This window comes from Lactuca serriola, chromosome 6, assembly GCF_051521515.1.
Source record: "Lactuca serriola cultivar US96UC23 chromosome 6, Lser_US96UC23_V15, whole genome shotgun sequence".
Classification (NCBI taxonomy): domain Eukaryota; kingdom Viridiplantae; phylum Streptophyta; class Magnoliopsida; order Asterales; family Asteraceae; genus Lactuca; species Lactuca serriola.
The window spans coordinates 55784338-55807935 of NC_136413.1; the positions used below are offsets into that span (position 1 = coordinate 55784338).

Consider the following 23598-nt stretch of genomic DNA (forward strand, 5'->3'; position numbering starts at 1 on the left):
AATTGAGAAATCAAAAAATCTTACGTGAATGACCTACTGTGGTGGCCGGAAGTAGCTGATTGGTGGAACTTGTTGTCGTCGTCGGTGGTCCTCTGGTTACCACCTTACCGTGAAATAAAGCAAAAACAAAAAAAAACACGAAAATCTCAAAATCAAACCCGAAAAAGAGTGAAATCGGAAAAGAGGAATTACATGAGGTCAGCGGTGAAGGGGAATAGCGGGAAGGGTCGTCGGTGGAGAATCGTCGTTGGAGACAATGATTATGTGTGCGGTGCTGCAAATGAGGGTTGACTGACCTGTTCGTTGAGTTTAATTCATGTGTCGACGACATGTCTTCGATATATAGTTAAAGTAAACGGCGTCGTTTCGTACTTCTTGCAAACTAAAAAAATAATATCAATTTTTTTGTCGACGACATGTCGTCATGATAAAGTACACTCAGATCGTCTTCCCTCTATATCGACGACAAGTAGTCATCGGGATAGCTTTCCACAAACGACATCGTTTTCTTTATTCTGCAACATGAATTTAAATAAATAAAATTTATATTTTCGTAACATATCAACGACATGTCGTCGACATAAGTTTTCAGAAAACGTGTAAACCATTCTGTTCTCGCCTAAGCTGTCGTCAGCATAAAAGCTCTGGTCAAACAAATTTGGTCAACCCTACATCGACGACATTTGGTCGGGATAGAAGTAGTTGTAACGACGACTGTTGTTGTCGCCATAGATATATATCCTCGACACATGGGTCTTTTCTTGTAGTGTCTCTCCTTCCCTATATTCATCCGGTGTCTTGGTTTACATTAGGTTTGGTATAGAATATTTTTTAATTGTTCAATATATAATCACGACAAGGAAAAAAGTCATTACCGTCAATAAAGTTAACATTTTTTTGTTAACATTAGGTTTGATTAAGAACGATTCCTATTTCTGATCAATTATGGATAATTCTTTAATCTTTTTACTATGTTAACATTTTTTTGTTTATAATGTTAAACTTTATAATAGTTAAATTAAAAAGTAAGACAAAGTTAATTGCCATTCTTTATGATTAACATTATGTTATACAAATAAAAGTAGGAAATCTCACAATCTTGGTTGCTCCTAGGGTCCTTTTTTGTCAATCAACCATTTTCCCTAATTGACCACCACCACTCATGTCTTTTTCTCGAACACACACGCACCTTAAAGGCATGAATAAAGATAGAAAGAAAGGCAAAAGGACTTAACCAAACCACCTTACTTTGATAAGTAAAATCCACCCTTTCACACCCATTTAATCTCCCTTCTCATTCCCCTCTTCATGGCCATCAAACATTATGTGCTTTGAAGCTCCACCGTTCTTTGAATGGCTCAAGCCATCTCCTCCTTCTACTTCATCATCCTCTTCATATGACACTATGACGTTCTCTAAAGAACAAGATTTTAGCCACGAAACCATTCAATGCTTACCCCTACTCAGTCAACTTATCAACCAAGATGATAAAGATAGGGTTTTGACGATCAAAGAAGAAGATCATAACATCGAAAAACTGACAGTAACACTGCATATCGGATTGCCTAGTTACGCAGAAGATTCAGTGGTCACTAAAGAACTTTTTGAGGAGTTTAAGCAAGAAGATGAGATTAAATCGGATATGAAGATGGTAAAGTTCAATAATGATCATAACAGCGATCATGATCAGATCACTAGGTTTTGGATACCAACACCATCGCAAATCCTAGTTGGACCTATGCAGTTTGTTTGTTCCTTATGCAACAAAACCTTCAATAGATACAATAACATGCAGGTAAATCTTTTTATATTATACATAAATATTTTATCCGATCATCTCTATCGATGCATCATATATATTTTATTATTTTGCATTTAATTTCGTAAAACAGAAAAAAGTTAACCATTTGTAGCGTTATTGCGATGGTTAGATGGTTAAGTTTTTCATGTTCATATATGCAAGCATACCAAGATTCATGCATCATGAGAATTAATTAGATAATAAAATAAAATAAATTTCTAAACATTAATCGGAAAGGAAGGAGATATATACTGTACATTACTGTGTCACTTTTTTGAAATCCTTTGAGTAGTTTCAAACTGGGAAAACATTGGGTAACTTTATTGTAGTGGAAGACTGACTGATTGATCAAAGTTTACGTTGAAAATGTTGCCCATTTTGTAATTTATTACTGATCCCATAAATTTTGGTCATCATTTGGGATGATTAAAGATTTAAAGCTGCCATATTTTTCTTTGTTCATTTCTTCCATTGGAGTAGGGTCATAGGTAAATGACTCTTGAAGTGGTCATAAAATCAATCAGTCAATCAAAGAATTTTTTGTCGATACAACTCTATATATAATGCTTTAATGATTGGAATGATTGGTTTTCTTGGTTACACCCGATGTTTGTATCTCGCAATGAATACGCTTCTACCATTTCATTTCATTTCATGGTTTAAAATCAATCTGAATACCTTGACCAAAAGTCAAATTAGAGATTTTCAAGGGTTGACGTTTACGATTCTTGAAATGGTTACAGATGCACATGTGGGGACATGGATCTGAATACAGGAAAGGACCAGAATCGCTAAAGGGTGCACAACCAGCAGCCATGTTAAGGCTTCCATGCTATTGTTGTGCTCAAGGGTGCAAGAACAACATCAACCACCCTCGAGCCAAGCCCTTGAAGGATTTTCGTACTCTTCAAACACACTACAAGAGAAAGCATGGCGTTAAACCCTTTACATGCAGGAAGTATTGCACAAAAAAGTTTGCGGTGAAGGGAGATTGGAGGACACATGAGAAGAACTGTGGCAAATTGTGGTATTGCACTTGTGGATCGGATTTTAAACATAAAAGATCACTCAAGGATCACATTCGGTCTTTTGGAAAAGGTCATTCTCCACATCCATGTCTTGAAGGGTTTGATCAAGATGAGAAGGAATGTCTTACGGGTTCTGAGGATGAAGTTATGCATTAATGGTAGCTAATCGATGAAATTATGTAGGGTTGATGTTATTGGCACTTTGAAAATTGTTAGAAACAATTGTTAAAGTTCTAATAGGATCACCTCTTTTAAGTATACAAGTCTGAGTGTTGTAATAAGGAAGGAAGATTTTCGTAAAGCCATGAAGTCGATAAATTTTCATCTCTTTACAAGTGAGAGGAAAAATACGTGAAATGCCTCTCCTCTATAGAGAAAATTTATTGGCTTCATAGCTAAATGTTGATCTCCACCATATGGATTTTTCAGGTTTTGTTAAATTGCAATTTCAATATTAATTCTTTGTTCGCTAATGGTTGAGCTAATAATTTTTTGGGTTATGTTTGCATGTTAATGAAATACTAGTATATGTTAGAAATTTTTTATGTTAATAATAGAGTGTGATTACTAAATCTTGGATATTGAGAGGATTGTGTAAAAAGTCACTTTTCCTAGCAATATTTAAACCGTGTAGGGTCTCAATTTCACGAAATTTGTAGGAGACGAATGATACAAAAGGACAATAACAACTTCGAAATTGATATGGGAAGTCTAGAATATATTGGTTATAGGCTTTGATTCAGGGACGAACCCAATACGTTGTACGAGCTACCTAGGATCCGATCCGGGATACCCTCGATTTTTCCGGCTTAGTGTAATTTTTTTTTTTCTAGTGTAATGCAAAATTTTCGGCATGCTACCCCTAAAATCATATGCGATACCCTTTCATGTTTTGTTCTCGGTCCACCACAACTTTTAATCGGTTTGAGAAAACGAATTATTGGTACAAAACATGTATTTATGTCATTAATTACACTAGAAGAGGATTGGGATCACAAATGATAGTTTCATAACAGTTGGAAAATAGTTTAGGACACTTAAAAAGAGTTATGTTTGGATCAATGATCAATTGAAGCGGACCTTATTGAACCAAAATTTTTTGTTTCTTTCAACAGTAGACCATATTTATTAATGTGCATCTTAATCCACTATGTGTGGACCCCTTTGTGATTTGACGTGTTCATAAAAGAGAAGCTCTTTCACATATGGACTCTTCACTTCTTCGTACATACTTATGTGTACCTGAAAAATCTCTTGTTACTCATATGAATTCTAACAACCTTAAATGATTGATGGCCCTAAAATGTCAAACACTATCTTTTTTTGTATGGAATAAATCCATTTTAACTGGATTTGAATATTTTATCATCTAAATTGGTTGAAAATTAAATGCAATATCAATTTGGCAAAAATTCATTTTGTCATGTTTTCAAGGTTTTATCATCTATTTTATGTGATGTTTATAAAGTATAAATAAGAAATAAGAATATGTGTTATGTATGGATAAATAAATACACATTTCGTTAGGGATCTTAGTGTTACCATATCTTTTGTATAATAAGATATTTTACAATCTGCAAATAGGATTTAGACAACGATCTAATGCAAGAAATGTGGTACTGAGTGTACACTTTATAAGGTTAGTTTAACATGAACATGACAAATGGTTGGAGTCAAGGTATTTCCCCTTGCGGTGAGAAAACATGATTAGAAGTAGTAGATCAGTATCAAGGTATGAAATTTGACTACGACAAAATCTACTTAAGTCCATCTTGTAAATACGTTCCAGAAATCCCCTTTGAACCATTTGAATGATTTTGAAATTGGTTTGTCATCTGAAATTATGATTTGGAGTTACCTTTTGGACTTCTAAAGAAGTGCCTTATATTCTTCCTCAATATTGATGTTTAGGCACCTTATATACTCTTTAGAATGTGAGACACTTTCTAAACATGTTATATCACAGTAGTTAGTCCTGAAACTGTTTGTAACTTTTGAACCAACATTTCATCGTAGTCGTCCATTTAATGGGTATTATGTGCTAAATACTACATATTTTACTCTTTTACGTATATAAACATTCCTTACATTTTTTTATGTTGCTTCATTATTGTATCTAAAAAGTTCGTTATCTTGTAGATTATTATGCACAAAAGCCTAGGAAACCTAAGCATCAGGACAAATTATGGACCTGAGAAAATGAGTTCTACTCGATCAACAATGATATCCAGAAACTTCAATCATTAATTTGCCACCTTCATCTTCTTGTTTTCTTGCACCTTTTTGGTAACGGAATGAACTATAATGTGTTTGAAGTGGATTCAATGAAACGTCCCTCGTATCAGGCATTTGAAATAGTCATTTAAAATAAACATTTCAGATAATTTACAAAACATTAATAATTTTAGAAAACATTTTGCAGAAGTTGGTCCTAAATAGTCAAGATTTTAACAATGCCTTTTAAATATCCAAGAGGTAAATTTGTCCTTTGTCTTCAAAAAGTCTTCCGATCTAAATACGTATCAAAATACAAGTGTTTAGTTTGGAAAGTTTAGTAGGTTGTCATGAGGTCACCTCTTCAAGAGATTTGGATGAGAGTGATCATCCATACCCAAAGTAAAAACCTCGAAAATAAGTTATAAAACTTGAAGATATATACCAAGCTCAATAAATAGGGAATGAGAACTTCAATAGTAGCATAACACAATCTCAACAAAATCTTAAGATAAAACAATAATCAAATTATCTAATACAATGCAAATGCCTTTACTTCCAAATTCTCATGTGTATCTCAAAGTCCAAACTCTCAATTGATGTAAAAACATTCGGCGTATGTGAGGATGTCACATAGCACACCACATATTTCCCATACGTTGTTGGCTCGTGTGAAATACCATTTTTCTCATGCCCATCCAAAGTAGGTCCAAAGGATTTATCACCATAGTACCCACCACCTCAAGGGGGTTGCAAATCTCATGAGCATGTGAAGATTTCTAGAATGTCGTCATCAATTCAAAATTTCTAAATTGAGGAGCCATGAATGTCATAATCACACTAATTCTCAAACCATCGTATGTGGTTTCACATGTTCATGATCAAAACCAAGTTCAAAATATGCGAAAGGTCCCCATGTGTAATAAAACTCTTTTCAAAATACATTTCCTTAATGCACTAACATAATTATAATATTAGTATGTCATATAAATAGGTTATCATAAAGAAAAAGAACTTTAAAATGAAAAAAAAAGTTATAGGTGTATTTTTTTGGTAAATACTCACCTTTGCAACTATAGTCACACCATTTTACTCATAGTATGTATTAAACACCTAGTGGTCACCTAAGTTAACATTAGTTTTATTGGATCATGAAGGATCCTAAAAACGAAATGGCAATGGAAGCATGTATAACAAAATCCATCATGATTCATCCATGTAACCATATACATAATGTCGTGAAGAAAAATAAACATAGAGAAATAAGAGAATAAATGCCATAAACAGCTTGGATGATTTCTAGCTAGAGCCTAAATAATAAATCTTCTACCAGCATGTTCACACCACACTAACAATCCTTCTTTTTGTCAATACTAGTCCACAAAAACATCAAGAAAAACCCTTTTCTCTCCAACAATACCAAACAAGATATATTGGAATGTTTTCATTTCTTAAGAAGGAAGAACACTAAAACCCTATTTTGTGTGTGCTAGATTTTAAAGAGAACCAAAATGGAGGAAAGTGAGATCATATATATAGGGATGGAGTCAAGGAGGGTTTTAATGATTATCCTTATCTTACAAATAGTTCAAATACTTAAATAAGATCTTATTCAATCGTATTCAAATTAGCTATAAGTTAAACCCCTCAAGTCATACTAGTTTCTAATTAAGTCACTATATACGTGCTGAATTAATAAACTAGTCTCTGCATAATATTATTCTTGCCGTTTAGAACTTGGATTGTACTTTTTGTGTAACCCTACAGACCCATGCATCATGAGTTGTATTAATAACTTGTTGTGTCAAAGGGAATATCCCCATTAGACTCCATTTGCACAAGAGAGAAAAGCTATATAGTAACCCCGAAAATGGTTTGTATCTAGAAATAAAGAATTACTCATAAATGATCATAGGGTATGTCATCCATGAAAAGTACTTAAATAAAAACTAGAAGGTATGAGATAGTCATATCGATAAGTGAACAAATATCCTTTTTGTTCAAAAATATCCATATGAACATGAGACACCGAATGATGTCAATCTTAAAACGTTCAAGATTTTGGTTCTTGATAGGCAATCATGGAGACCACAAATACAACTGATCTAATATCAATCAAGATCGAGCATTTTTGTGCATTTAGTTTTAGCACTGAATTATCGAGATGCATATATTGTAACACCTCAATTCCCAAGTATTTACATTTTCAACCCTTATTATGTAATTAGTTTGTAAGTTGGTCCTAAGGAGCCTTAAATGAGAAAAACGCATTGCATAGTATGTTGGGCGTACGTGGCCGAAGGCCAAACCCTAATTTTTTTGGGTTTAGACCGTATTTAAACATCATTAACTCCTAAAAACCCCCTCATTCATCAGCCTCCATCCCCATTTTTGACCTTAGCTAACCCTAACCTCTTGTGTGAGCATTTTTGGCCTTGGGTGTGTATTTTAGTGATCTTGAAGGAGAAAGAAAAAAGTGGAATCATCTTGGGAGCTCAAAGGCAACCTAGATCCAGAAGCACACCATCATTTTGCACCACTTGGAGGTAAAAAGCTTTGATCTTTATGAAGTTTTTCTTAGATCTTGTTAGCCATGGATTTATGTTCATTTTGGTCCCATAAGCTTGGTGTTTATGAGTATAGTTTACTCTAAATCATTTTAGTTGTCCTTTAGACGTTTTGGAGTGTTTAGAGTCATAAAAAGTAATCTTGGTCCTTAGTTTCCTTCCATTCATGGGTTATGAGAACTTAATGAGTTTAGGAGTTAGGGGTTTTGATATTGGGCACTTTCTACCCATGCAAAGTCATAAAGTTGGAAACTCAATAACTTAGAATGTTATTTTGGGAATAGATATGGGTTTTGGAAGAAGTTTCTAAATGGATTAAGAACTTCTTAGAAATGGTAGTTGGCAGACATGTAAGCTAGGCATACTTGATTGTATGTTGGGCGTATGTGATAAACTCCCCGTAAGTCGGTCAAGGTGTATTACGCAACGTATACGAGCTGAGTACACTGGGCATACTGGACTGATTTAACTCGGTTGACCCCTTCTGATTTTTGACTTTGACCAGGATTTTGACTAAGTTTGACCTAGGGCTATTTTAGGTATTTTGAGTTGTGGGCTGAGATTTGGTTACTGGTTATTGTGAAGGTGATCGGTAGAGTTCATATTAAGAGTAGCGTGTTATTCATCTATTTGGTCAGTCTGTGAGGTGAGTGTTTCCCTGTCACAACTAGGAATTCTATACCTTGTAACAACAACAACGATAACATTTGTGAATCAAAAATGTGAAAGCATGTATGATGCTTATTCAATAACAACAAAAATTTCCATCAAACACCCTATTCAAACTTTCAAATAGTCTAAGAGAATTGGAAACCCTAAAAATCCCGATTTAAGTCCATTATGGACTAGGATTTCCTTATTGGGCTTAATGGACCAATAAGCTTCCAAATTTGACTATTTTGGGCTTAGAACTCTTATATGGGCTCTAATTGGACCCACTTCCATGAAACATAACCTTTTGGGCCTTATAAGCCTAAAATGGACTAGTTTATCTTTAATGGGCCTTATTGGGCCACAACAAATCCAATTAGCTTTAATGGACTCAAATCCATTCCTTTATGCTAGATTTGGGTCGTAAACACCTCTAAGGGCCCAATGGGCCGAAAACCATCAAAATGGGCCTCTTATTATTGGAACCAAGCATTAAAGGCCTACTCCATCTCTCTTCTCTCTCTTTCTCGGCCCAAGAGGAAAACAAAAAAAAACAAAAAAAGGAGAATAATAAGGGTTGACTTTTATGTGCCACCTTCCTATTATACACCAAATAAACATGCATGGTCCAACATACATTCAAGACCAATCTCATGTTCCCATGCACTCATCTCTCTCTTCCCCTCTCTCCTCTTATTTCGACCGAGACTATCACACACACACACACACTCACACTCTTCCAAATTCTATCAAACACTCACAAGAACACTCTACATTTCCTCTCTAATTTTTGAGAATTTGCACATCTTAAAGAAGAGTTTCATCATGAAAAATCATCAATTCTTGGTAAGTCCTACCACACTTAAGTTGTATAACTTCATTTTCATGTTAGGTCACTCATTCTAAGTAAGTTTTTCATGATCTACTCCTTAGAAGCTTCTTATGTTCGACATCAACCCAAGAAAGCTTGCTAGGGCCGAAAATAACATCAAACTTCTTTCATTTCTTCTTCAAAACCGAGATCCACAAGAAAAGGTATACCCATCTATTTTCGGTTTTCATATGTTTTATGGGGGAGAATACAAGTAAAATGTGTAGATCTATGTGTATGTGTATGTTATGTGTGATTTCATGTGTTTTTGTGGTAAATGTGTAACAAAAAGAATAGAAATTCGAGATCTGTGGCTTTTATAGGAAGATGAATATGATCTAAGATGTATTACACTAAAACAAGTCAAGAAAAATTACCCTCTAAGATTAAAGTATACAAATTGCAACATAAAACTCACTTTTGGGCTAAAATTGTCAAACAAACAAAAGTTGGGTTGAAAAATTGCTATTCACAGCATTCTCAAAGACTAAAAGAGTCAAAACAGTAAAAGTCAGTGTTTTCATGAATATCATACTATTTTAAAGGTTAGAAATGAAATTTATGGCTTAATGGGCCAAATTTTGGGCTTTTCGGCCCAATGAGCCAAAACTTGTGAAAATTACAACTTTCAAGGGGTTGAAATGATAAACATCACAAAAACAGGGGGTAAAAGGGTGAATAAAACAAATTCAGGGGTTAAAATGATGTATTTTCCAAACAAGGATCAAAATTGTAAACTTTTTGGATTTTGGGCCAAAATTGTAAAAGTTGCAAAAAGTTTGGGTTTTAACCGAAAAACACTCTTCTGGAAGGGCTGAAACTGCAAAGAATAAGTTTTGAGCTAAAAATATCACTTGAACAAGTCTATGGGTCAAAAGTGTCAAGAAAATGGTTTAAGGGCTTAAAATGTCTTTTTTTTTGTATAAAGGACTAAAATTGTCAATTTTACCAAAGAAGGGCTGAAAGGGTTCAAACCAATATTTTTGAGTCAATTATTTTATTTTTAAGATATTTGAGTTAAAATAAAAATACCAAACTACAATTCATGAAAATGGAAAGATGAAAATACGTATAATTCCAAACATCGTTAAAAATAACCGATCGGCCTCGTTCCGGTGCGAAATTAACAATCACTCAATCAAACTTTCCAACAATCATACTATATCTAAAACAGGTAAACATTCAAATCTTTGGGCCTGAAAGTTCCAATCATGCTTGTTGGGCCTTTGTGATCCGTTAACATGATTTTTGGGCCCAAGGGATAATAATAAATGTTATTGGGCCTTCTATGATCCAATTTCATATTTAAGGGACCCTCAATGGCTTTTAAGTGCTATTGGGCTTTAGTGGCCCATTAGCATTGCTAGTAAGGTCCGAGTAAATCAAATGCGAAATGGGCCAACGTGTCCTTCGTATACCCAATAGCCATAAATAATATGTGGGATTAGTTGGACCTTGTAATCCTCTTCTCCTCGTTTATTAGGCCTACCTTCAATTCGGTAAACATATGCAAGTCGTTAATAAATGGTAATCGAATTCATGTTAGATTTAGTGAGTAATAGCGGGCGGCACCTCTATGGGTCGTCTGTAGTCTGTAGTTATAATCAAAGTCTCCTAGAGGGAGAGCGAGAGTTTGTGTATAGATCTATACGGGGGTGACTCCCCCACACCTCAGCTATTCGCTACAGTTAGACTCGACCGGTCTAGGGTGACCAAATCTTAAGATCAATTCTGGCGTTCGTTAGAATGCCAAGACAGAGGAACTAGTCATTATCATGTATGGTTATAACGACTCACAATTAAACAAATCTAACACTATCCGAGCAATCAGGGAAAATTCAAAATCATTCGTCGTAACGGTATAAAAATTTGAAACAATTATATTTTTTCTTTATCGGAAAACATCGGGTTTTTCAAGGAAATCAACACCATTCATTTGTATTTTTCAATAACTATAATGCAAAACTTTTCATTTATACACACCTTGAAATCATTCATGCATAAACCGATGGATCTTCACACTTTGGTATGAACAATTGTCTTTTTCAGAAAATATCGGATTTTCTGGGTTTTATAAACTATACAAACATTTTCAAAACAACCATGGTTATGAACTCACCAACATTCCATATGTTGACCGTTTTCAAAATAACTTGTATTCTCAGGTAACAGGTAAGTCGAGGAGTAACACCGAGTATGTTAGGATATTACGCTTTTGGAAAAACTATCACACAATTTATATTATGGATATGTAATGATTAAACAATGTACTTGATGTGAACAAAGTTAGTTGTAATGTATTGATGCATGGTGATGTTTATGTTATGATTCATGTATAATCATTGTGATGATATTCAATTTAAGTCACGCAAGCCCTCGAACATTTCCGCCGTCTGGTTCAGGGGTGTGACATTCCCTCACTACACTTGTGGGTTGAAGGCACCAAGGTCTGCCTACTAGATCATGGATCTTGGTATATTGGTTTGATGTTATGTTGAGTATGTGCTAGATTTGTAGATCCTTATGATTACATGTGTTCACTGAGTATCCGTTAGACTGGTGGATCTGTATGATTATTTGTGTTACTGGTTATTGATTATTATTGTCTATGTCGACATGTTATGGTTTATTGGGTTGTGGCTTTCCAGTTTTATGCCTAAGGCCAAGACACCCGGGGCGGTTCGGATAGACTGAAGGCTTGCGAGGCGGTCCGGTTAGGCCGAAGGTCTGGAGGGCTGTCCAGATAGACTGAAGTCCTAGTGTGGATGTCCAGTCATGTTGAACGCTCTGAAAGTGGTCCAGATAGGCTGCAGGTACTAAGAGGCGATCCAGTATGGCTGAAGGCTCATGTACACATGTTATTTTTTTGGTTATGTGTGCGGTATATGGGAAACTCACTAAGCTTTGCATTACAGTCTCCGTTTATTGTTTCAGTTACTTCAGATAATCGGGGGAATTTTAAGGCAAGATCTTGCACATCCTTCTGGTTTTATGATATTGGATTTTGGGATAATCTGATTTTGATTATTACTTTTGGAACAATGTTTCATAAACAATTATGGTCTTTGGATTAGGTTTTGGACAAATGAAAACTTTATTCTGTTTTTTGGGATGTTACAAGTTGGTATCAGAGCCCTGGTTAGAAAGATCTGGATGAACATTCATGTGAAACTAGACTCAAACTAAGGATCTATAAAAGTTTTCAAAAGTAACAAAGGAAGGACGAGATGTGTACGATCAGCCAGAGCAATCAAGTTTACCCCATGTTATCCACAATGTTATTTATTGATGATTATAATAGAACTGCATCCTAGTGGTAGGCTAGGGATCTTCTGTAATTGCATGATAGAATTTCATGATGTATGATGCTGATAGGCTAGGAGGACTTCTTGTATGTTAGATGAAATTGACATTATTGTTGTAGTTGCCTAGTGTGTGCATCATAGTTGTACATAACTAAGATTATATCGCCTGAGAATGTTTGATTTAGCCTTATTTCCTGTTCCTTGATTGGTTGTGGGCTTAGGGTAGAATCAACTATCCGAATGTCTATGAGATCTTGTGTTATGTATGATTAGCATGCATGAGTGGTTACAAGGTTAGTGGAAGTTTCTTCAGTGAGTATCTAGGTGTAGCAGGCTAGTTAAGGAAGGATTAGCCACTCTCGAGAGAGTGAGGATAGGATGTATGTGTATCCTAGATGTGGGTTTGTGTTTAGGTAGGTGTGGAAGGTAGTATAGGCTCGTACTACTAGAAGCATAGAACTCATACATGTTTCAAGGAAGTCACAACCCCCAGGGTTAGTCTTGTCATGTTGGTTATAGCAGTATGAACTGTGACCTTTCTGTTGTATATCTTGGTTTATTTTCAATATGGTGACGACGTGAGGTTTTGGTTTTGGAGCTGGCGGCAAGGATAGACCGAGATTGACAGATGATGACATTCGCGAGTTGATTACTACTGAGGTAGCTACTGCTGCCTGGAGTTCTATTCTGGAGCTTTTTGGGTCTATCAAGATTGCTATGATTGAGCTATTTGATGATCGCTATGATGCAGTGACTGAGGTTGCTATTGCGACTATTGTTGCTACGAGGATTCGAGGGGAGAGATCATTCTGGTATCGAGACTTCGACAATACGAAGCCCCCGGAGTTTGATAGGGTCAAGGACCTGATTGTGGCGATGAGGTGGTTGTCTGATGTGAAGGTTTGTTTCTTCACATGTTCTTTCCCAAATGACCAGAAGGTCAAGGGCCCCTGAACCTTCTCTGGTTAGGGGTGAAGGATTGGTGGAGACTGGTGACCAGCTCGTATACTCCTGAAGAGAGGGTTGTTGTTACTTGGGAACAATTCTCAAAGATGTTCCATACGAGATATGTTCCCTTGGTGGAGAGGGAGAGATTGGCTCAAGAGTACCTGGATCTGAGATAAACGACTGAGACAGTGATGGATATCACCAAAATGTTCACGGAGAGGGCTCTTTTTTGCCCTAATTTTGCTGCTTCGGAGCAGGCCCAGATGACACGATACTTGAGCATGCTCAAGACAGATATCCGTCAGCTCGTGCGCACCCAACGTTACGGTACCCTCACCAAGCTTTTGGATGTCGTGAGGAAGCGGGGGATTGAGATGTACATCAAGACGAGGGAGCATTGTCAGTCTCCCGTTCAGTCGCAGCTAGCAGCAAAGTGTATTAGGCTCGCTGATTCACCATCAGGAGGCCACAGTGGCCACACTTGTAGCAAGTGTGACAAGTTTCATGAGGCTGTTTTCCGATCCTCTTCTTCTTGATGCCACAAATGTGGCAAGAGTGGGCACTATGTGAGGGATTATCACCATTAGGTCCCAGTGCCGAGTACCAGGATTTGTTACCATTGCAAGAGGTGGGCCATGTCAAGGCCTAGTGTCCCTTGCTTTTCACCAGGCCCATACTGGCACCATCTACTTCTACCATTCGGATCATGGACGGATGCCAACATAGGGCGGAGCCCCCGAGTGCTCAGGGTTGTGCTTTCCATCTCGCAGCAGAGGAGGCCGAAGTGGCACCAGATGTCGTTATTGGTATGTTTTCATTTATTATTTTGCATGTATTTTATGGTATGCTTATGTTTATGATTTTTTTAGGTACATTCTTAGTGAACTACATGCTTGATCTTGTGCTTTTTGAACCGGGTGCGAGTTGGTCTTTTGTGTCTCAGTATTTTAGTAGGAGTTTTGAGATGACTCTAGGAGAATTGGAGTGTCTATTGCGGGTTTCTATTGCCAACAAACATGAGATTTATACCTCAAGTGTTTATCGGGGTTATTTTATGGAGATTTTCGAGGTGTCTTACCCGTTTCATCTAATCCCTATCCCCATGGCGGATGTATGCGTGATAGTAGGGATGGACTAGTTTAACATGTTTAGTGTGATGATTGATTGTGAGTATTAGCAAGTGGTAGTTCAAACCCCAAGTGGGGGAGAACTGGTTATTTATGGAGAGGGTACCAAGGTTGGATCAGCCTTTTGTTCGACAGTCAAGGCTCGGCAGTATCTTCAGCATGGGTGTTTTGGGTTACCTCGTGTATGTGGTTGACAATCGAGTTGGGAAGGACGTTCTGGTTATGGATGTCCCTATTGTTAGAGAGTTTGTAGATATGTTCCTAGAGGAGTTACCCAATGTGCCTCCTGAGAGATAGGTTGAGTTAAGGATAGATTTGGTACCTGGTACGACTCCCATTGCTAAGCCACTGTACCGATTGGAACCACCTGAGACACAGGAGTTGTCCTCTCAGCTTCAGGAGCTGTTGGGCAAACAATTTATTAGACCGAACAGTTCACTGTGGGGAACACCAATCTTATTTTTTAAGAAGAAGGATGGTTCACACCGGATATGCATTTATTACCAGGAGTTGAACAAGTTAACGGTGAAGAACCGTTATCCACTTCCATGGATTGATGACCTCTTCGATCAGTCTCAGTTTTCATCTTGGTTTTCCAAGATCGATTTAGGGTTAGGGTATCAGTAAATGAGGGTTAGAGAGGTGCGACTTAGTTACTGGTGGTCGTACATGAAGAAGGGGATAGCATGGTATGTTGACAGGTGCTTGACCTATCGGATGGTCAAGGCCGAAAACCAGAGGTTGCATGGTAAGCTTCAGCCTTTGGAGGTTCCCATGTGGAAATAGGAATGGATCACCATGGCTTTCATCATCAAGCTACCTCGGACGGCTAAGGGGCTCGATGCAATATGGGTGATAGTGGACCATCTGACCAAGAGTTCCTACTTCTTAGCTATCCAGGAGAGCTCCTCGGCTAAGAAATTGGCATAATGTGTATGTGCGCGAAATCGTCGCCCAACCTCATGTTCTAGTTTCTACTGTATCAGATCGGGATATGCGATTCACTTTGCGGTTTTGGTGGAGGTTCCATGAGGAATTAGGCACGATTTTACATTTTAGCACTACTTATCATCTACAGACTGGTAGTTGTGGATTATTTACCCGATGTGGTTGGGTTTGGGTACTAGATTTTGGTGGGGTCAAGCAGACAATGTTAGAGGATGCACACAAATCAGATTTTCGATACACAATAAATCTACCAAGTTGTATCGAGATTTGCGACAGAGCTTATTCAGCAGATCAGATATAGGTTGCAGACAACTTAGAGTCGGCAGAAGAGTTATGATGATAGGCGCCGATCGAAGTTGGTGGTCTAGGTTAGAGATAAGGTACTACTGAAGGTATCACCCTATGGGGGTATAATACGCTTCAGGAAGATGGGCAAGTTGGGACCCCAGTATATTGGGCTATTTCGAGTGATTTTCAGTGTTGGCAGGATGGCTTATCGGTTGGATTTGACTGAGGAGCTCAGTCAGATTCACATCACCTTCCATGTTTCTCAGCTTCGAAAGTGTGTGGCTGATGATTCAACGGTTGCTCCTTTGGGTGATATTCAGGTTAATGATCGCCAACATTATGTTGAGAGACCAGTGGAGATTTTGGATAAGAAGACGAAGGCCTTGCACAATAAGGTGGTGTCTTTGGTCAAGGTCTAGTGGCAACATCAGAAGGGTTCTGAATGGCCTTGGGAGCCTGACGCAGAGATGCAACAACACTACCCTGAGTTATTTGTTGCAGCAGACTTCGAGGATGAAGTCTGATTAAAGCGGTGGAGAGTTGTAACACCTTGATTCCCATGTATTTACCATTTCAACCCTTATTATGTAATTAGTTTGCAAGTTGGTCCTAAAGAGCCTTAAATGAAGAAAAATGCATTGCCTAGTATGTCGGGCGTACGTGGCCGGAGGCCAAACCCTAATTTTTAGGGTTTTCATTGACAAAACCCTATGGCTGAGACATGTAAAAATCCTCAACCAACTTCCCATTAAGGAAAGCGGTTTTGCCATCCATTTTCCATATTTCATAATCATAGAATGCAACAATTGCCAGCATCACCCTAATAGACTTTATCTTAGCAACTGGTGAGAAAGTTTCATCATAGTCAACTCCGGGAGTTTGAGTGAAACCCTTCGCAACCAATCGCACCTTATATGTCTGCACATTCCCATCCACGTCGGTCTTCTTCTTGAAGATCCACTTGCACCCGACCGTCTTACGCCCGGGCACATGGTCAACCAAATTCCAAACTTGGTTGTCATACATAGACTGAATCTTGCTGTCCATTGCCTCTTTCCATTTTGCAGACTCCGGGCCTGCCATGGCTTCCTTATAGCTGTTAGATTCGTCCAAATTCATTAGTGTGCTATCGCTAATGAACGTATCCCCTTCCATAGTAATATGAAAGCCATAAAACTGGGGTTGAACCCTAACTCTTTAAGAACATCTAAGAGGTAAGGACTCGTCAATCGGTTCAACTGGAGTTTCCTCCTCGGGTTGAGCGCCAACGTTAGAAGTTTGTTCATCGCTCGGCTCTTGAATCTCTTCAAGATCGATTTGCCTCCCACTGTCTCCTTGGATTATGAGTTCTCACTCTAAGAAAACCCCTCTCCTCGCAACGAAGACAACATTGTCACTCGGTCTATAGAAGAGATATCCAAAGGATTTCTGCTGGTAGCCGATGAAAATACATCGTTCTTTACGAGGTTCGAGCTTGTCATGAGTCTCTCATCTTACGAAAGCCTCGCAACCCCATACCTTGATATGCGCCAATGAGGGAGCTTTCCCTGTCCACGTCTCGTGAGGTGTTTTGGCAACCTTCTTCGTAGGGACTAAGTTAAGGATATGGGCGGCAGTCTCTAAGGCATACCCCCAGAATGAGATAGGTAGTGAAGCACGACTCATCATGGAACGAACCATGTCCAACAAGGTTCGATTACGCCTCTCAACCATACCATTTAACTGTGGTGTCCTAGATGGTGTCAATTGCGAAACTATTCCACATTCCTTGAGGTAGTCGTGGAATTCAAGACTTAGGTACTCTCCTCCTCGATCGGATCGAAGCATCTTGATTTTCCTGCCCAATTGATTCTCCACTTCTTGTTTAAACTCTTTGAACTTTTCAAAGGTTTCTGACTTGTGCTTGATTAAGTAGAAATACCCATATCTTCTATAGTCATCGGTAAAAGTCACATAGAAGCGGTTTGCATCCTTTGTGGTGGATCTCAAGGGCCCACACACATCGGTGTGTATGAGATCCAATATACCCTCACCCCTTTCACAAGTGCTAGTAAAGGGTGACTTGGTCATCTTTCCAAGTAAACAAGACTCGCACACGTCATCATCCCTAAGGTCGAATGACTCCAACACTCCATCCTTTTGGAGTTAGGCTATGCATTTTTTGTTAACATGTCCAAGACGAAAATGCCACAAGCATGCTTTATCCATACTGTTGGAAGAATCCACACAAAATACATCATTTCCTAGGTTATCTACAACCATAACAGTTTCATAAATTCCATTAAAAGGTAATGCTTCAAAATATAAAACACCATTTAGATAAGCATAAATAGAACTTTTCTCATTATCAAACGAATATCTAAATCCTTGTCTAAACAAACCATGAAATGAAATGATGTTTCTTGCCATATCTGGCGAATAACAACAATTATTTAAATCTATATCTAATCCATTACTAAGCGTTAGAGAATACACTCCAATCTTGGTGACAGACGACGATCTTCTGTTCCCCATGATTAGATTTATTCTTCCACGCTCCACATCCCTATCTCTTCTTAGTCCCTTCAAATCAGAACATATGTGAAAACCACATCTTGTATCAAGAACCCAAGAAATAGCATGTGATGAATCATTTGACTTAATTGTGTAAATACCTGCGAAAGATGGCTTGATCTTCCCATCCTTGATGGCTTGCAGATATTCCGGGCAGCTTCTCTTCCAATGCCTTATTTTGTGGCAGTGGTGGCACTCTGCCTCCTTAGGGTTAGAGTTGGGCTAGCAGAACCAAATTTGGTTCCACTAGAAGAGGCACCATCTTGGGATTTTCCCTTGTGGTGGCTGCTTGAGGGAGCCTTCCTCTTCTTACCCCTCCCTTGCCTAATGGCCAAAACAGGAGTAGTGGTTGGAGTGGGAGTTGATTCAACAGACTTGTCCTTGAGATTGCTCTCAGCAGTCCTAAGCAATCCTTGAATCTTGCTCAAGGTGACCTCTTCCTTATTCATGTGATAGGTCATGTGGAACAGGTTGTAGTAGGGAGGCAAGGAGTGAAGGATAATGTCGATTTCCAGCTCTTCATCGAAGTTAACATTCAACTTCAGCAGGCGGTCAACATATCTCTGCATCTTTTGCAGATGAGCGGTAAGGGACTCTCCAATACCCTTTTTGGCAGTGATCATCGAAGTGATGATCTCATACCTCTCTTGCCTCGCACTTTGGTGGTAACGGTCCACCAAGTCTTGATGCATCTCATAGGGATAGTAGTCCTCGTTGGACTTCTGAAGTTCAGCAGTCATGGTCACCAACATGATACAACGGACTTTTGTAGCATCACACTCATGGGACTCAAAGGCTGCGATCTCTTCGGGAGTAGCAGTGTTGATGTTCACCTCCTTCAACTCCTTATCGACTACGTACTCTTTGTCCTCGTAACGAGTGACCATTCGGGTGTTACGGATCCAATCGTTGGAATTGGACCCGACAAAGATCACTCTCCCACACAAATTCATGAGTGAGAACGAGCTGGAAGCATTGTTGTTTTTTGAGTTCAACATCTGAAATAGAAAAGAACAAAGTTGATTAGAAATGAATCCCTAACTAAACACCCAAAATGAGAAATTAGGGATACGATCCAACAACATTATTTACACATTAGAAAAGGGATGCAATAATCTAACATGCAAATAATTTGAAGGTAAGTGAATGACGATTCACCAATTCTTCACCATGAAAAACATAAAAGGATTAAGTTTTAAATGTATTGAAAAACTCCTAGATTCCTTTGAGATTCATTGAACTTTTCAATCGCATGTTTAAATTTCGATATGCCCCTCTAGTTTGTGACTGGGATGCCGAGGATCACAAAGCGGGTGTGAATAACCATGCAAATGTACATGGTGCCCTCATTGTTACATTCACCTATTCGATGTGTCGGTTAACCACACACGCTCAATCGAACTATGACAAACAATGAATCACCCTTTGCCACCTTTGCTTAGAACCAATTAGTGTGCCGGTTAACCACACACGCTCCACTAACTTCTTAGCAAGGGTACAAAGTGTAATTTCATGGGATTGCATCAATTCACATTGCCTAAAGTAACTAAGATTGGGAATTTTCTAAAAACGTTTAGTTACTTTATATATATTCATTATACTTATTAATGAGAAAAGGGTTGCCCTATCCTACCCGTTCGGCTAACGACCCTCCACCAATAAAGGAAGCGGTGAGTGAGAGTGGACACCCATTAAATGGCCATTTTATAGGCCATAACCTTATACCCCCCTTATAGATCGGCTTCGCGAATGAGGCCTACTAACGGTAAGACTAACATTTAAGTTATACATACATACATATATATATATATATATATATATATATATATATATATATATATATATATCTTGTAATAATATAATTGTATAAGATGAATTTTAAACTTGTAAAATTCTAAGTTTGAAATTTAAATAATTTATATTAAACAGTTAAGGCAAAAATTTAAATTTCAGAACTTGAGGACAATTTTTGAACTTTTCAAAACATAAAGGATCAAATAGCAAACAATTCAAAATTAAACAATTAATTTAATGATTATCTATATTTGACCTAATCCATTTTATTTGCAAGATAATTTACCAAATAATTTAAATAATCATCTTTTATCATATAAGGAAAATATTATTCAAATAATTAGAAATTATCTTTTGTTTTGGTAAGGATAATCATAAATAAACAATAAAATTTGGATTTTAAAAGTTAAAAATGATTTAGGAAATTATCCTTAACCAAAAACATCATAAAATCTCGAAATATCCTCTGCCTGACTCCCGGACTCGCCAAGTCACTACCTGGACTCGCCGAGTTGGGCATAATCGCCAAGTCCAGATACTGACTCGCCGAGTCGGGTCGGGTAGAGGCCAGAAAAACGATTTTCAGCAGATTAACAAGCATTGCATCACATACAACAAAAGCCAACCAAGGCTCTGATACCACTGATGGGTTTTACACAAATAAACATCCTATGTGCTCATGCAAACCCTAATGCTTGGATCTAGGCTTCTCTATTGTACATGAAATGAATCCAAGACTTGCAAACCCTAGATCTAATAGCATGAATTCGAAATATAACATAAAAAATCAAATCCAGATGATTACCTTTGTTTATTTCTTGATTCCTCTAATGGCTTACAAACACCAACTAGCAAGAAGGCGATTATGAGAGAGAGGAGGGAATGCTAAAATCGGCCCTAGGGTTTCTCTTGAGATCAAGTGTAGCCGATTTTCATAGCCCAAGCGTCCTATTTATATTGTAGGCTACTAGGGTTTCTACAAAAACCCTAATGGACAACTTAATCACCAAGCAACCCATGGAACCTTCTGGAATGGGGCCTTGGATGAAAATATGATGATCCTTCATCATAATTTCGTTCCCCTTAGTCCATTAGGTTTCCCAGCCCAAAACTTAACTATCACACATTTGAAAGTTTATGCCCCTTTATTTAATTAATCTCTTTTAGTCACCAAATTAATTCGTAATTAATTTATGACCAATATTAATCAAATAATATGATTTCTATTTTAATATATTATTCTTATAATATATTAATAAATCATAATATCTTCTCTCTCTCTCTCTCCATAAATTACCTTGTCAAGTTGCTATGGTGAACGCAACCCAAAATGACCATGCACAACCGGATCAAGTACTTACCAAATATAGTTACGGGCTTAGACACTAATTCAACATAAATAACCTTAACCGAAGTTGTAATGTATCTGAAAACGGTTTCGTACATATAAAGAAAGCTAAAATCCGACTTCGTAGGAAGAACTTATGGTTCTTTGAAGTTTCGCGATTAGACCGGCATGATTATGCGTATCATAAAAAGAGAATTTTTGATAAATTGATTTTTAGCCTGAGAGTTCTAAACGAAAGTCATAGTTATCGTTAAACCGAAAGCGTGCATGTAAAGAACACCCAAATCTGACTTCGTAAGAGGAAGTTATGATTTTTCTAAATTTTGGCACAGTAGTATATGGCTTAGAAACCGAAGTAGAGATCAGTTGATTGTTACGAAAAACAATCTAAACGAGAGTTGAAAATCTCGTCCATATTGTTCTATCGATATAGAGACAGTCGAGAACGGATATCATATAAGAAAGTTATAAAATTTTAACGGACTTTAACAGTATAAGCCTATTAAAAATATAGCTTTAAAAATAAATTCAAATTTAGCTGATATAGTCTAAATGAAAGTTGTAGATCTCATTGTTAGCTACGCATGGATCTAAAGAATGTCGAAAGTGGATCATGTATGAAGAAGATATGTTTTTTTTTTGAAAAAACAAAAATCCACACACGTATGCGCAAGGGTACGGCGTGCAGTAAACTGCCGACATAGGGATGCAGACAAATCTGGACTTAACACGTGTCACAAAAATGAGAGGATCGACATGGCTGGAATGAATGGCGAGCACCTCATGAACGTTGTGCATTTCTTCTATAAGTAGATATGGTCAACCTCATTCCCCATCACACCACCTAGAATTTCACTTTCAATTTCCTTCGATTTTAGCCCCATTTTCCTTTAGTTTTAGGCTACGGTGAAGCCCTGCGATCTCTATACTAGTAGTAGCTATCAAGTAAAGCCCTACAATGTCAAATAGTCGGTGAATAGAAGCTCCCGGATCAGAATTCAGCCTGCATAGTTCCAACCGTCCTTCCTGGTTGATTGTAACGTATATTTATGGTCATAAGTCGTTATTATGAACTTATAAATAAGATTTATTAGTAATTCCATGTCGTTATAAAGATTGACCTATTTATGTGAGAGGTGTCTAGAATGGACACGTTGGCTTGGTTGTTAGATTTCAGAAAAGCTATTATGCCGAAATGATCCTACTTCCCAACTGTCCTTCCTAGTTGACTGTTACTTGATAAATCTTGATGTATATATTGGGATTAGTGAGGATCTAGATCATTATTAGTCTCCAGGATCATTAGACTAATACTTTGTATTAATATTACTTAGGTCAGGTCAAGGAATATCTAAGGTGTTAGGAGAAACCTTGCCAAGATCACCAGCCGCCCACCTAAGTCAGATGAGTGCATAGTCCCTTTCATGATCATCATTTAATACAAGTATAATTAACGTATTAAGTATCTGATGGAATTCATAAGTGAATTATAAGCTTATTGCATGGGTTATATGTATCTATTATGTTATGTGCAAACTAGATATGGTTCTATGTTATGTTAGGATTAAATAGATAACATCATATAAAAAAAAGTAGCATTGCTAAGAAGATAAGAGATTAATAATACCTAATACCTTGTAGGGAATATAAATACACTAGAGATAGGTTAGTGTTGCCCACGTATAGATTTGGTATTAAAAGTTGGTTTTAGACACTATAATCTAGTCTAGGGATAAACTTAGACTCATGGAAGATACCTAGCTTAATTAAGTTTGATATTAGGTAGTCTCATTAGGAGAATGTGTGTAACCTAGGAACGGAGAGTAAAGTTCTAATCCATGACACTATCAGGTGTCGATGTATGGTAGCTCCGTATGGGATGACTAGAAATGGTGGGTCCCGATTAGGCAACTATTAGTAGTGTGTGTTACATCCCAATGATGAGGTACTTCTAATTTTGACCCTATAATTGAATACTATTGTATTTTGACCCACCCGAAGTTGAAAAGATTGCAAGATTTACCCATAGTGGCATTCTGGTAGTTTTGGGCAGGAGGTTAGTATGCTGGGCATGCGATGTGTATGCTAAGCGTACTAAGGCGGACCCTAGTACGTTGTGCATACATATTGTATTCAAGGGGTACGTGCATGATGT

The 23598-nt window shown here is 37.6% G+C and overlaps 1 protein-coding gene across 1 annotated transcript; it reads left to right on the top strand.

The window, feature by feature from the left end:
* The first annotated feature begins 1224 nt into the window (after positions 1-1224).
* LOC145059239 (zinc finger protein WIP3-like) lies at positions 1225-3308 on the top strand. The gene is made up of 2 exons (XM_079007086.1): positions 1225-1795; positions 2545-3308. Exons 1-2 carry the CDS (start codon positions 1325-1327, stop codon positions 2983-2985), a joined length of 912 nt encoding a protein of 303 aa, XP_078863212.1. The 5' UTR covers positions 1225-1324; the 3' UTR covers positions 2986-3308.
* Positions 3309-23598: the final 20290 nt, after the last annotated feature.

Bases quoted from the DNA above. Each gene is read 5' to 3' on its own strand.
- LOC145059239 (XM_079007086.1), top strand. From the start codon at position 1,325: ATGTGCTTTGAAGCTCCACCGTTCTTTGAATGGCTCAAGCCATCTCCT. The intron at 1,796-2,544 runs GTAAATCTTTTT...AAATGGTTACAG, and splicing joins ATAGATACAATAACATGCAG to ATGCACATGTGGGGACATGG.